The 14,514-nt window shown below is 39.2% G+C and overlaps 1 protein-coding gene across 3 annotated transcripts in view; it reads left to right on the plus strand.

Annotated features, from left to right (window-relative positions):
• The window catches only part of slc12a5b (solute carrier family 12 member 5b), an 84,152-nt gene that overhangs the window by 42,805 nt on the left and 26,833 nt on the right, over positions 1–14,514 (plus strand). For all 3 annotated transcript variants that reach the window (XM_072682322.1, XM_072682323.1, XM_072682324.1), the window contains exons 2-12: positions 2,619–2,722; positions 3,081–3,212; positions 3,993–4,139; positions 5,939–5,993; positions 6,902–7,032; positions 8,246–8,493; positions 9,459–9,670; positions 10,913–11,080; positions 12,900–12,998; positions 13,955–14,012; positions 14,259–14,433. In XM_072682322.1, the coding sequence (XP_072538423.1) occupies positions 2,619–2,722; positions 3,081–3,212; positions 3,993–4,139; positions 5,939–5,993; positions 6,902–7,032; positions 8,246–8,493; positions 9,459–9,670; positions 10,913–11,080; positions 12,900–12,998; positions 13,955–14,012; positions 14,259–14,433 (1,529 nt within the window). The remainder of the gene's footprint in view (positions 1–2,618; positions 2,723–3,080; positions 3,213–3,992; positions 4,140–5,938; positions 5,994–6,901; positions 7,033–8,245; positions 8,494–9,458; positions 9,671–10,912; positions 11,081–12,899; positions 12,999–13,954; positions 14,013–14,258; positions 14,434–14,514) is intronic.

The raw sequence follows: 14,514 nt of genomic DNA on the forward strand, positions 1-14,514 counted from the left end.
ATTGATTAGAAATGCTGTCCATAAACATTTGGACATATAGTGCATACATATATTTGCAACACAGAAGACTGAGATAAGAAGAAATGGATTATAGGCCTAAGCAACCAGCATGTACTTTATGTGCTGGCATTGATTAGCTTTACCTTGAAGTACTGACCCCAAATCATTGCAGGTCATCTTAACTTTGCCTGTATTGCCTTTGAAGCATGTATTTATCCTGTTTACCCTGCGGCTTGTGTATAATTCTATTTCTGCCAATTCTCCCTGCATAAATGAAGCCCTCAGCCTGACCTGGACAGTCATTTGACTAATTCTTCCTGCTCTCGGACAGAATTATCAGTGAAAGGCAAAGAGCAGACAGCTTTAAAAGAATCAAAGACAAGAGGAAAGGAGGGATCCTTGTTCACTTAAGCTCGGCTAAACTGTGTGGTTGAAGGTCACTATGTGTCAATGCAAACAATTCTGTAAATTAACATGCGCACAGCTTAGCCGGCCAGTAATTCATTAAACATGAGTGCGTTCGATTAAATCAGGCATGTAAAACGATGGCAGTCCCCCGGCCACTTAATGAGCATGCTCCCCTTTGTAATTAATTCAGAGCAAAAGAAGAGGCAATTATCATTAATGTGATTGCACGTTTCAGAAAAGTCAAAACACCACTTACTCTGTTTGCTTTATTTGCTATGACACGGTAACAGGAGCCGGCAAGGCCACTTTGTTTGCCATACGTACAGCCCTGTGTTACAGAGTTTTCCTCACACTGTTGTCCTCGGCTTGATTGTTAAGGTTAAGAAGTTGAAGGGAGGTTTCAAGGGAGGTTTACTTATGCATATAATACATATTAAAATAAGTAATACATTTAATTCACTTGCTACTTACTTTTGTCAAGAACTGTGTTGTGCCAAACTATATAGTACTGTAATACAGTATTCAGAATGTATGAATGAATGGTGATAATATAAGATAGTCCTTTATTTAAATTAGGGGAATTCAGTACGTTACTTTTATCAGTATACCTGAAATAGGCCCATACCAGCAATAGCTATGCAGATGTCTATGTCTACAGATACTGATACAGATATTGATTTGAACTATATAGAGGATACAGTGCCTTGCACATCCATTAATCTACAAATAACACTACTATTATGTGCTATTATGTTTGAAAAGACTGACCCTCAAAATGATATATAGCGTAGAATATATAGCGTAGTTATTACAAATAACACAAATTAATGACTGAATGAAAGTGTTCGACTCATGTGCTATAGAACCTTTATCCCCCTTATTACCCTCTACCTGTAAATCATTCAAAAAGTTCACCTCGTCAGGGGCTCTAAGTCATCCTGTGGTGGATTGAGGTTCAGGTGCTGCCACTATGACCCACTGGTTTGAATCTCGGGTCATCAGCAGCCAGATCCTGAGAGAGCACAATTGGCCTTGCTCTCTCTGGATGGGTAGATGTCTCTTTGTCTCAGAGCTGGGTACCCGGCATTTTCCTCTGACCGTGTTGGTTGTAATTGGCTGTCCAATGTACTATCATACATAGACTCGGATACTACTTAATCATCATCACATGGCATTAAAATATTAGTCAATCTCAAAAAACACCATGAAATATGTGGTATATGATTGACCTGTGGAGAAAAACCTCATTGACTGTTGTCCTTGACCTTTAAAGAATTCATGGATTTGTGCTGGTGCAGCATTCTCCCAGTCCAATAGAACCAAAAGAAGTTGTTTATAATGAGATAATGTTCGCTGGTACAATCTGTTTACTCACTTAAGTGCCGTTTAAAGTGTGGAGTGTTAAAAAATAGACTCAGAATCAGGTTGTTGCTATGGAGGAGGCTGCTGCTAACATACTTCAGAGATAACACATCCACGCACGCACACACACACACTCACACACGGATGCAAGTCTCTTAAGAGAGCATGCTTTGTTGATGTGCTGCAGATAGATTTTTCAGCATTCATCTAATCTCAGTCTGCCTCCATCTCTCTCTCTCTCTCTCTCTCCCTCTCCCCCTCTCCTCACTGTGTTAAATATAATCCAGCATCTAAAAAAACAGGCAGAAGCTAAAACTAACACTGCGAGCCTCTGTGAAGCTCACTCAAATCCCTTAGGCCGGTACTAGGAGCCATCTCCACATCTCTCACACATGCACACACTCATACACTACAGTAAGCAGCTTTAGCTGGGGTGTTTGTGGAGGAACTTAGTGATACAGTCAGTGAGAGCCGAGAAGCCTCGCTGCAGATCCACATGCTAATGTATGCATATATGCTCGCAAAAGTAGGCCACATAGAGCTGGATAATGAGTTTTATATAAAGCAGCATGTCTGTATAAGAGGACATTTCTGACAAAGGGTTGTAACATGGACATGAGTTCACTTTTGAAGTGGTTTGAAGACTGGTGCTTTAGACTGAACCAATTAACAGTTTCTACCTATAAACATTAGTCGGACATCAGACAGTCAGATTATCACTGTTAATGTCAAATAGCAGAGAGAGTGCAGTGCTCATATAGCTCATACATGCTGGACATAGTTCCAATATTGGTGCATCCCTAGAATATGTCAGAATGCTCAACATTTATGTGGTTTTATGTTCACAGGAGATGGAAACCCCAAAGAGAGCAGCCCCTTTATCAACAGCAGTAGCAGCAGTGACGTTGAGAAGAGCCAGCAGTATGATGGCAAGAACATGGCCCTGTTTGAGGTATTATGAAGTTTTTATTTCATTTTACATCTTATTTATTGATAAGATGTAATTCTATCTTCTTTATCTAGAAGATTATCTTCTTGTTCAGCTTTGTCTTTTTATACACTGGTATAAATGTATAAAATGGTACCATGGTAATTCGATTATCATTACTTTTCAGCTAGATTTGTTGAATTTTCCATTTGCACAGTTCTTTGTTATATAAATATATAAATTGTGATGCAGTTTGAGATGCAGGGAATTGTCTAAATAATCAAATATTGAAAGATCAGAACTTCAAATTTAATTGATTTGGAGCTGCCTACATACTTCACAATTGCTGATGTGTGCATGTGTGTGTGTGCTTTTGTTGTAGGAGGAGATGGACACAAGTCCCATGGTGTCATCTCTGCTTAGCAGTCTGGCCAACTACTCTAACCTAACGCAGGGAAGCAAGGAACATGAAGAGGCCGAGAACAACGAAGAGGCCCGCAAGAAACCAGTACAGGTACCCACATACACACACAAACACACACACACACACACACACACACACACACATAATTACAGTTGGAAAGTCTTGTTCTGACAGTGGAATTATGTCACACTATTTATACTTTATGCTTTTGATAGGTTCATACACTGATTTCTGTTTATCACATGCAGCTGTATATGCTGCTACCAGATATGCAAGAATAGTTTGTAGAATGCAGACAGTAGAGACTGATATGCTCTTGTAAAAAAAAAAAAAAAAAAAAAAAATATATATATATATATATATATATATATATATATATATATATATATATATATATATATACCAAAATATTGGGCCAAATATAACCAACATATAAACACATGCAAGAAAGTATGAACATGGTCCACATTTAATTCCACAGATGCTTATAATATTTTATCACACTAGATTATAACACTTTTTCTTTAATTAGAGCATAAAATTCTTTGTAAGAAATGGTTGTAAGTATTGATGGTGTAAAAAAATATTAAAAATAAATATATAAATATGACATATTTTCAAGAACTCATCCTTGGTCAATGAGGAACTGTTCGATCACACACCATAAAACTGTGACACCATAGCTGTTATTGAAAATATTGATTCCAACCTAAGAGCGGTAGTGTAATCTGTGATCAATCAATGTGATCAATCTTCAGTAAAAATCAAATGCCAAAATGACCTTAGTTGGTGATTGCTCAGTGGTTACATTGACATTCTTTCTGCACAACCATTACTCTGTGTTCATTAATTATTGCTTGGGTTTGGCAGGCTCCTCGTATGGGAACCATAATGGGAGTGTACCTGCCGTGTCTGCAGAACATCCTGGGGGTCATTCTGTTTCTCAGGATGACCTGGCTGGTGGGTGTCGGTGGGGTCATAGGAACCTTCATCATTGTCTTCATGTGCTGCTCAACAGTAAGTCTGTTTAGCTCTTTTTTTCCAATGTCTCTTTCTGTGTGGCCCTTATTCATCACGAATCTGTTGTGCAGCAGGAAATGGAGTGGTGATTTGAGCAGAACTGATGAATCAGCTTCTACTGTATGGAAATAAGCACCTACCTGCTGGCTCCTAATTTACATATCATTTGTAGTCGGCATGCTAACTCCTTAATTTTGAAGTACTGATTTGATTTTTGAAAGAACTTGCATATATATATATATATATATATATATATATATATATATATATATATATATATATATATATAAACAATAGCCAAATTAAAATTATGTGACAAAGTGAAAAATGGCAAAAATGTAGAGACAAGTTTTTTGCACCACGATTTTCACACTTTCTGTTAAATACAGTAGATGTCAGCAAAGAGTTTCTGTTTAAACTGGCAAGGGGGGTTAACTGGGATGTGTACTATCTGTCTAGCTCCTGGCTGCACTGAAAATCTTGAAATTTACCATTACCTAACAGCTCTAGCAAGCAAACAGAACAGTCACATTATATTTCACAGCAAAAAAAGCTATAGCTATGGGAATCTGCAGCTTGGGCTGGATGTAGCTGTGGATCTTGTGGTGGTGTGGTGCTGTTGTTCTAGGGTGCATAGAGGAGCCTTATTTTGATACTTTTTTTTCTAAGGGAGGTCTTAGCCCCACTAGCCTGGTTATACCAGCCTCCTCCATCACAAATACAGCAAATGTAGAGAATAGTGAATAAGTCCCTAGGTGATGATCCCATTAACTTATTAAAATCTGCTCCAGTAGTAGTCACTACGCGTGTAGGCCCATGTTAGCTTTAGTAAAACAGAGCTTGTATTTTTTTATTGCTAACACAAGAAACACAAGGCAGTATCACACGCATACTTGCTCTCACACTTGCACCATTTTAGTTCCCTTCCAGTGCATTTCAGAGACACAGGCACGCACACTCCATAAATACTCTCTCCTTCAGGCCTGCTTGGCCTTTGTGAATGTCTAGACCAACAGAAATGTCTCCTCTGCCTGCGAAACAACACTGCCTTATTGCTCTTCAGTAGCATGGCCCAGAGAGACTAGACTTTTCACCCTGACTGCTCTCTCTCTCTCTCTCTCTCTCTCTCTCTCTCTCTCTCTCTCTATAACCCTGCGGCCTTCTCTTCCCTTTTAATCTCTCTACCTCCCTTCCCCCTGAACTGCATACAATTACACAATCAGGTTGGTTGTTTGGGGTGGAGTGTTGCTAATAGCACTACTGTTTCAGTACCATGGACAGCTCCCACAGCTCAGCTCTCTACTACTGCTGTAGCTCTATAATTCATGCATTGGTACATCCAAGAAAGAATGAGTGACAATATGACAGTAAAAAAACTTCAGCAGCTTGCTGATCCAATGACCCACCCCCCAAATAACACCTGTTCAGTGGTGGTCCTGTGAGGTCCTGATTACTGGCGAACAGGCTGAAAGGAGGCTAACAAACTATACAAAAAACAGTCTGTAATTATAGATTATAACTACAAAGAGTAAAAAATGGGAAGTGGACCTGATAAAATGGACTGAGCTCATTCCAAGCCAGGGGTGGTTATTATATTCTGATATGACTGTGTATATACACTGTATACATGAATCTAATTATATGCTGTTTTTTTGTTAAACAGTCAGTGTCCTATGTCATCACATTGTTTGTGTGTCAGACAGCCAAAAACATCTGTACATGCGGATTTCTACATTCTATCTGTCAGTATATGCCTTTCACTGTATTTAAGGCTATGTGTGTGACGTTATTTTCAGACTATGCTGACTGCCATTTCAATGAGCGCAATTGCAACGAATGGAGTAGTGCCAGGTAAGCAAAATGCAATGGCCCCTGTCTGTGTGTGTTTGTGTAGGCCCAGAGGATGGCTGTCCTCTTGTTCTTTATGGGCAGTTAGCCACAGTACACAGTACAGTTCCCTGTTGAGCTGAGTTCAGCTTCTGTCCTCTAGCTGCACGTATTTCTGTTTTTGTGTGGGCAGGCGAGAGTTCCATTCGTCACAGACATTTACCTCTTAAAATGTCCTTTTTAAAGTAGTTTCAGGGATATAAAAGGCACTTCTCCTAAAGTTTGGTGTAGACATGCAGAATCCTAATTAAAGTGTTAAAACAGTGGCTGTAGTATTGTTGTTGCAATCATATGAAATGGCTTGTATTTTTTTGGACACTATTCAAACTCCAACCGTGCTTTACACTGTGTGAGCATTGCATGCCACATAGACAAGTACAAACTTCACGTTTTATTACTGTTAAAAATCCTAATTAAGATTAAGCTCTGAGTGGCTCCTCATCCAATGCAATATTCGTGAGTTCGATTCCCAAGCCATGCCACTTTGCCATCAGTGGCCGGAGTCTGAGTGAGCAAAATTGGCAGTGCTTTCTCCGATTGGATAGAAGGTGCACTTTGCCCTAATCACTCTTAATCGATGTTGGCTGCCGTCTGTTATTTTCTGCTGTGGAGCTGGGGACACGCTCCTTTCCTCCAGCTCAGCAAAGATGCATCGCTGGCAGTTCGAAAAGAGATGGAGAAGATGTTTTTGTCCTTACTCTCCTAGTGCCGGGAGCATTGTTAGTGCTAGGGGTAGCTACAATGGGTGGGTCAATTGGCAGTACCAAACTGGGAGAAAATGGATACCTACAAAATAATAGCAAATGTATTATTATAGAATTGCTTTGTATTAATATAACATATCATTAATGCTTGATGTGCTTCTATTTCAGCTGGTGGCTCCTACTATATGATCTCTCGTTCACTGGGGCCAGAGTTTGGCGGGGCAGTGGGGATCTGTTTTTACCTGGGCACCACCTTCGCAGGAGCCATGTACATCCTGGGCTGCATTGAGATCCTACTGGTAAATGACACACACTGCTTTCTGACTGGCTGACTTTTCACACTGCCTCAGTTTAACACTTACACCCCATGTGTATATAAAAATATATGCACATGGGGTATACACACACACACACACACACACATATATATGCATAAAAATATGTACACATATATATATATATATTTCAACATATAATCAAAATCAAATTAAACTAACCAACTAACCAACTTCCAGAACCTCTATTTGATATATTTTATGTCATGTCCCCTTAAAAACATACTACCACGTGTGTAGTCACATGACTCCGCCTCGTCCATCTGCGACATGGAAGCAACATGAAAGAGAACTTAAAAAACTAGCCAGCTTAGCAATTTAAGCAGGTGAACTCATTAGATTTAGTCTCACCTGCTCACCTGTTGCAATCTAGCTGACAGAATTACAATGTGTGGACTGATCAAATCTGAGGTAGACTCAGGGCCTGCTGTAGGCGGAATAGACAATGTCCTTGGGTCTCTGCATTGGCTGGGACCTCCACATCACTGCTTTATATTGACGAAAAGAGTTATATCCTTATTATATATGTTTATTGGTTGTGTCGAATGGTATATATAAAATATATATACACAAAAATATATCACTGATCTTTTAAGCCCATATAGATCAAGGCCCCTTCTGCATCCATTAATACTAGACATGCCTTATTCAAACAGCCAAGTAAACAAATAATAAGATGAAATGGTTCACCTGGGGGAGAGTGACAAAGGCCTCTTCCTACTACACCGCTGGATAAGTGACCTACACCCATTTCCATGGTTACACTAGTAAAAGGTTCTGAGAAGGCATGCATTATTACTGGCTGACTGCTATTACGGTGAAGAAGTTGGTGTGAATTATTCAGAACTATAGAGCAGAAAAGATCTAGGCTTTTTGATGAGAGGATATGCCACTCTGTCATCACTAAGTTCAGCAATATTACACTTTTCTAGCTTTGCATTTCCACATAAATTATGCAGTAGGGAAAATTTAACCAGTGTCATTTAACTTTATACTGTCTCCCCATCTCACTTCTGAAACCAAACTACTCCTCTGAGTAAGTAATGTAAACAGTAAAGCATCAATAGTTACAGATAAAACACTTGAATGTTGTGATTGTTGGCTTTTTTATTGTGTTTATGAACTGTTTTGTCTTTTCTCTCCCACTCTCCCACTCTCTCTCACTTATTCACTGTAGATCTATATAGTGCCACAAGCTGCTATATTTCAGATTGAGGGCCTGGAAGGAGCAGAGGCCGAAGCAGGAATGCTGAACAACATGCGAGTGTATGGCACAATTGTGCTCTCTTTCATGTCTCTAGTCGTCTTCGTTGGCGTCAAATACGTCAACAAGCTGGCCTTGGTCTTCCTGGCCTGCGTCATTCTCTCCATTTTGGCTGTGTATGCCGGGGTCATCAAAACCGCCTTCGACCCACCAGACTTTCCGTAAGCTGCTTTGCTGTACTTCATGACCGCTTTACCTGTTTACAGGTTAAAATTGCTGCCAGATAAAAAAATACCACTTTGTTTGCACTCTGGATCTTTACTTTACAGTTTGACATGTTCTCTACTAAGCCATTTATTTAACTTAGTTTGATAAGTAGAAAGCATGAGCAATTAGACTTCTAAACTTTTGAGGGAACAGAGTGGCATTTTACTCTTGCAGTCAAAGGTTTGGATGTACCGGATTTAACATACAGTACTGTGTAAATTATTTAAGCACATTATTAAAAGCACTTATCTAGTGTGCTTTCCTCGCAAAAACACCACATATTGTTAGAAGACCAGCAAGTAAACATACAGGAGCTAGAATTTTATTTAATTATTCAAATAGTTTATTCTAAAATTGTATTTAAATCATATTTATTTATTATGAAAAACATCCTTAATATTTTGTAAGTTAATTGGAAGAAAAAGCGTTTTCAGGTTTGTCCTGAATGCCTCCATCCATCACATGGATTTGTTCAATTCCATCAGCCCACCCGATTTAACGTAAATATTATATACATATATATATATATATATATTATATAAGTATTAATCAGCTAAAGCAATTGTTTAATTATAACTACAAGTAATACTGTGCATTGTAAGGAGAGCTTTGGAAATGGCTAAATTAATAACAACACACATACAACTGCTTGTGTGTATTCTAATATTACTGCTGTACTGAGCTAATAAACATTTACTGCCCAGATAGGTACCTTTTTATTCTCATTAGTGCAGGAGCCTTTGCACAGTACTGTATGTTACACACTTTATATTACTGTAATACTGTATGGTGTTAGTTGTTACATGTATTGCACTTTTTACTTGGTGCATAAAACCTGGTGTTCCATGGAGGGCATAACCAGGGTTTTCTTACACAGCTTATACAGTCAGCTAAACCCAGGCCTCTTTCTCCTGTGTAGGATCTGTGTGCTCGGAAATCGAACTCTCATGTCCAAAGGCTTCGATATCTGCGCCAAAACTATTGAGCAGGGGAATGTCACCGTCACCACTAAGCTCTGGAGACTCTTCTGTGACTCAGAGTTCCTCAACGCCACCTGCGACGAGTACTTCAACAATAACAACATCAGTCAGGTCCAGGGCATCCCCGGTGTGACCAGCGGCATCCTTGCAGGTGAGAGACAGATTTGCTGTTGTTGTGATACTTCATGGTACATTTCATTTTTTTAAATGTAAAAACGTAAGCAATTCACACAATTATAGCTATTATATTAGATTAAAGCAATTGTAGTGGGTTGATGAAGCCAGTTGGTGAAAGAGCTCCATGCAAGCCTTTTTGTAAATGGCTAACTGCACCATTCTTCATAAGGGGTGAACGTCTCTTCCTCCACTATCTCTGTACTATTTGTTTAGCTGCTGTGATGCCAAAATAACTCCCTTATTTATCTCCTTTCAAAAGAGGAGAAGCCAGAGTCCTGAAGTTCAGTGGTTACCACTAAAATTAGGAACTTAAACATAATCTCCTGAATGTTATTCCACCAGTCCTTAAGTGCTGGTCAAGACCAGAGTATATGTAGAACCGAGGATGCACTTCCTTCCCATCTCCAACAGGAATCTGTCAGTATCAGATTTCATTTATATAGCTGTTGTGGTGTTCGATGCCATCCGTGTATTTTTTTCAGCTGAATAAACCTATTACCCATTTCCCTGTACATTGTATTATTATTATTATTAAAACATACTTCTGGTCTTAATTAGATATGTATTTATTTCTATACTATTTTAGGCCTTAATGTGGAGACCAAATGTAGCTATTTCTGCCTTTTATTACTCCCTTCTTTAGTAACCTGTATTCTCAGAGCACATGTGTTTATTTTGATGTGTGCAAAACTGAATTCAGCCTAAACCCAGACCACAAGTTCATAGTAGGCTTGTTTGCAATGCTTCCCATACCACAGTTCAGCATTCAGCTTCTCCTCTAGTGTGCTATGTAATAGAAGCTTATGTCCATTGAATTAGTACTGCATCAAATTAGCAAGTATATGTCTCAAATAGACTTGCTTATGTAGTTTCTGACACTGTATAGTCTCTAATAGGATTTAGAGATTTCTCTGAAAAGAAAATTTGGAGCAAGCACTGCTATTTTTACTTAGAATTGTCCATGCATTGGTCCGTTTATCAAGGGAAAATTGTGTAAACACATTTTAGACATTTTTTTCTTTCTTGTTCCTTCAAGATAAAAGGTACTCAGGACTTCAGGACTTTCAGGACTGGATAAAAATATTCAAATGACAAATAAAAAAGAAGTATTACATGAATTAAGCATTACAGCATTTCATACACAGTGCACCATGTAAAGATAAAACAAACTGAGTAAAGGTGTACTGACAGTTTTCCCCGTTCTCGTCTTTGATAGAGAATCTCTTCGGCTTCTACATGGAGAAGAAAGATATCTTGGAGAAGAGAGGATTGCCAGCTGTGGTTGACCCAGATGTTCCACCAACCAATACTAACCGCTATGTGCTGGCTGACATCACCAGCTTCTTCACCCTGCTGGTGGGAATCTACTTCCCTTCTGTCACAGGTTCGTACCCCCAAAGTCAGTAAGAAGGCCACTGGTAGGAATGGGCTTGTGTAGTTCAGCAGGTTGTGGGCTAGGAGGTGGAGGTGGAGGCAGACGGAGAAATGTGAGTAATATGTTTTCTTAGAAATTAAATAATGACCAAACTGATGGAAGGAAGGGTCGGAGGAAGGGAGGGAGGGGCAAACATGAAACGCACACAAGATCAGACAAGGAATACTGGGATGACTAATGACAAGGCGAGGTTAGGGAGGACACGAGAACAACACGAACAGGGCCATGTGCTAAAGAGCACACAACATTCAAAACAAGCAGACAGAGGACAATACTGAGCCAGAGCAGGAAAGGGACAAAACAGGACAGAGGTCTAACTCCTTCTAAACTGGTTTCCTTCTAAATTTTGGGGAATTATAATTTATAATAATAATTAAATTTATTTTAATAATAATATATAATTTCTGTCTAATTAGTGTTCTTGAGTAGAAGATAAGATACTATGTTATCATTTGAATGGAAATTTGTGGGAAAGAAAACCATCCTCAGCATAGTATCTGATCCACATGCATACACTCACCCTGAGGAAGGGGATGATTCCCTGAGTCAAGGAGCTCCTGTCAAGCTCTGCAGCCCCAAGGATGGTTTCCTTAATCATTTGACATTGAACTGAAGTCAGAAGTGCTTAGAAGTCAGCACAGAATTAACGGCAATCTGAATCTAAACGTAAATCATTGGTGACGTTTAGGAGCTGTGCTTCTCATCATTTGGAGAAAAAACTCAATGAAAAAACTGCCATAAACAATTTTCATTATATCAACAAAACCCTTACTCTGGAAACCTGCTGCAGCAAATTGATTGATGTTTAATTGCTTTATACTTTATTGTGTGTGTGTGTGTGTGTGTGTGTGTGCATATGCTCTAAGGCTAAACTAAACTTGTGCAGAAGTGATGACAGTAATGAAATGTTGAGGTGGAGTGAGCTGTGAACAAGCAAGCTCTGCATCAGCACAGGTCTACAGGATTACACTGAGTTTACTGACCTCTGTCATTCTGACACACACACACACACACACACACACACACACATTGGACATTTAGTCATGGGCTCCTTAAACTCTAAGGCTATGTGTGGGTTTATACTTTTATTCTTCACTCTAATAAATACATGCCATGCATAGTCTTTTCATAGTCATTAGTTGAATAATTCACAGTAGTTCATAGCTGTGATAATATGCATGGTAACTTAAGTAAGATAATAACCCGGAAGACCAGAGCACACTGCTGTGTATAAAATGTTAAGAATAGATGAGAAGAACTGACAAGAAGAATAAACTGGACTGAATGGAGAGAGAACATTATAGAACGGGTATGGCGCACCAATCAGATGCCCATGTTTGTCCACATTTGTCCAGTCACTGGTCTTTATAGGTAAAGATCATTTCTATCAAAGGTTAGGAGAATGAGCCTTGGAGGAATATAGCGTTCTCACTTGTTGTATTTGGTTGGGTTTGGTTGATTACTATGGGCAATAATTTGGGCGTATTTTATGTAATAAAATAACCGTTTCTCTGTAAGTGTAATTGGAGAGACTGGTTAATTGGTTTCTGTCCACATACAGGGAAGCATTGGCCTAACTGTAACTAACTGCATGCTCCAGCTGTAGCATACAGTGAGATTAGCTTGAAAGCTGTAGTTGTAGTAAGCCTAGTGTCTGATCCATTTGATCTATTTTATTAGCATATTATGTCATTCATGGCTTTTTTTAATAAAACTGAATAAAAACATTCCTAAGAAATGAGATTATGTATTTGTGTGTGTTTCACAGGTATCATGGCTGGCTCAAACCGCTCCGGTGACCTGCAGGATGCTCAGAAGTCCATCCCCATTGGCACCATCCTGGCCATCTCAACCACCTCCACCATATGTATCCTTCAATATTGCACACTGGCACATGCCCACTCATGTAAACACGCTGAGGTGTAAACAATCAAATTGAATCCGAATCTGGACCATCTACAGGTCCATCAAAACACTGGTGGTCTGAAAGCAGATAAGATTGCTGACAGTCTAAACCCAGTGTTCGGGTTTGGACTAATCTGGTGTATCTGGGGTCAAATAAACCATTTTTACTGGATTTTTCACCGAATTATTCCGTTAAAGCGACTATTTAAGACTAAATTCCATCTAGAAGTAATTGGTGTCTGAATTTTGCTTTTTTAGATCTGCACTAGAATTACCAGGCTAATGTTTTTAGCAGTAAGTTAAAGCTTAGGTATCACTATACTTGGATGGTCCATTGTGGATGCCTCTTACTTGCTCACCTGACATTCAACTAACATTCAACTGAGTATCTATTAAATGCAACTTAACTCTAAGTTGAATGAAAATGATAGTTCTTTGATTGTAACCCTACACCTAACCCTAACCTTAAACTCTTAAAAGGCCTATAGGCCGCAGGTGGGCCAAAAAGGTTATTACAAGCTTATAGAATAGACCCACTAGTTTGTACAGAAGTCCCTGTAGTTACTGAGTTATACCCCTTAGAGTATAATAAGCCTTGGAGTGTTAAGGAGTTAACCTTACCTTTCTAGGGTTAGGTTTAGGGTTAGATTAGGGTTTATTCAAGGGTAAAGTTAGGGGTTAGGGTTAGGGTTAGTTGCACAATTAAATTCAACAGACAGTCATTTACGTTCAGCTCAGTTTAGTTGCATTTAAAGGATATTCAGTTAAATGTTAGTTAAATGTAAAGTGACCATCTAAGTAAGGTGATACCAGAGCTCATAGCCCAACAGCATAGAATGATGCTGCTAGAACTAGAGGTAATTCTAGTAATACATAACCATTGGTTTTATTTGTCATCCTGAGCTCTGTTTGTCTCAGATATGTCCTGTGTGATTCTGTTTGGGGCCTGTGTGGAGGGAGTGGTCCTGAGAGACAAGTGAGTCTGTTCAATTCAATTTTAAAATTCAATTCAAATCCGATTAGGCTCACTTTCCAAATTGACTTTTCAGATTTAATAAAAAACGGAGTAGCTCCTTTAAAAAATTCAGCTTCAGCTTAATTTAGATTCTGTTCAGAGACTGTTAAACTGATTTAACAGCTCATGATAATTGTGGTCTGGGTTTGATTTTTTGATGTGCAGTACTTTCACATTTAAAATACTGCCCGATTCTGTGATGCACAGGTTCGGTGAAGGTGTGAATGGGAACCTGGTTATTGGTACGTTAGCATGGCCCTCGCCCTGGGTCATTGTATTCGGTTCCTTCTTCTCCACCTGTGGGGCGGGGCTGCAGAGCTTGACAGGAGCTCCTCGACTCTTACAGGCCATCGCTCGGGACGGGATCATCCCCTTCCTCAGGGTGAGTGTGTGCATGTGGATCAGATACTATGCTAAACAAAGTGTTGTGAGCTGCCTTTGGTATAAAAAGCCTATGAATTTG

The sequence above is a fragment of the Salminus brasiliensis genome, chromosome 6 (assembly GCF_030463535.1).
Source record: "Salminus brasiliensis chromosome 6, fSalBra1.hap2, whole genome shotgun sequence".
Taxonomy (NCBI): Eukaryota; Metazoa; Chordata; class Actinopteri; order Characiformes; family Bryconidae; genus Salminus; species Salminus brasiliensis.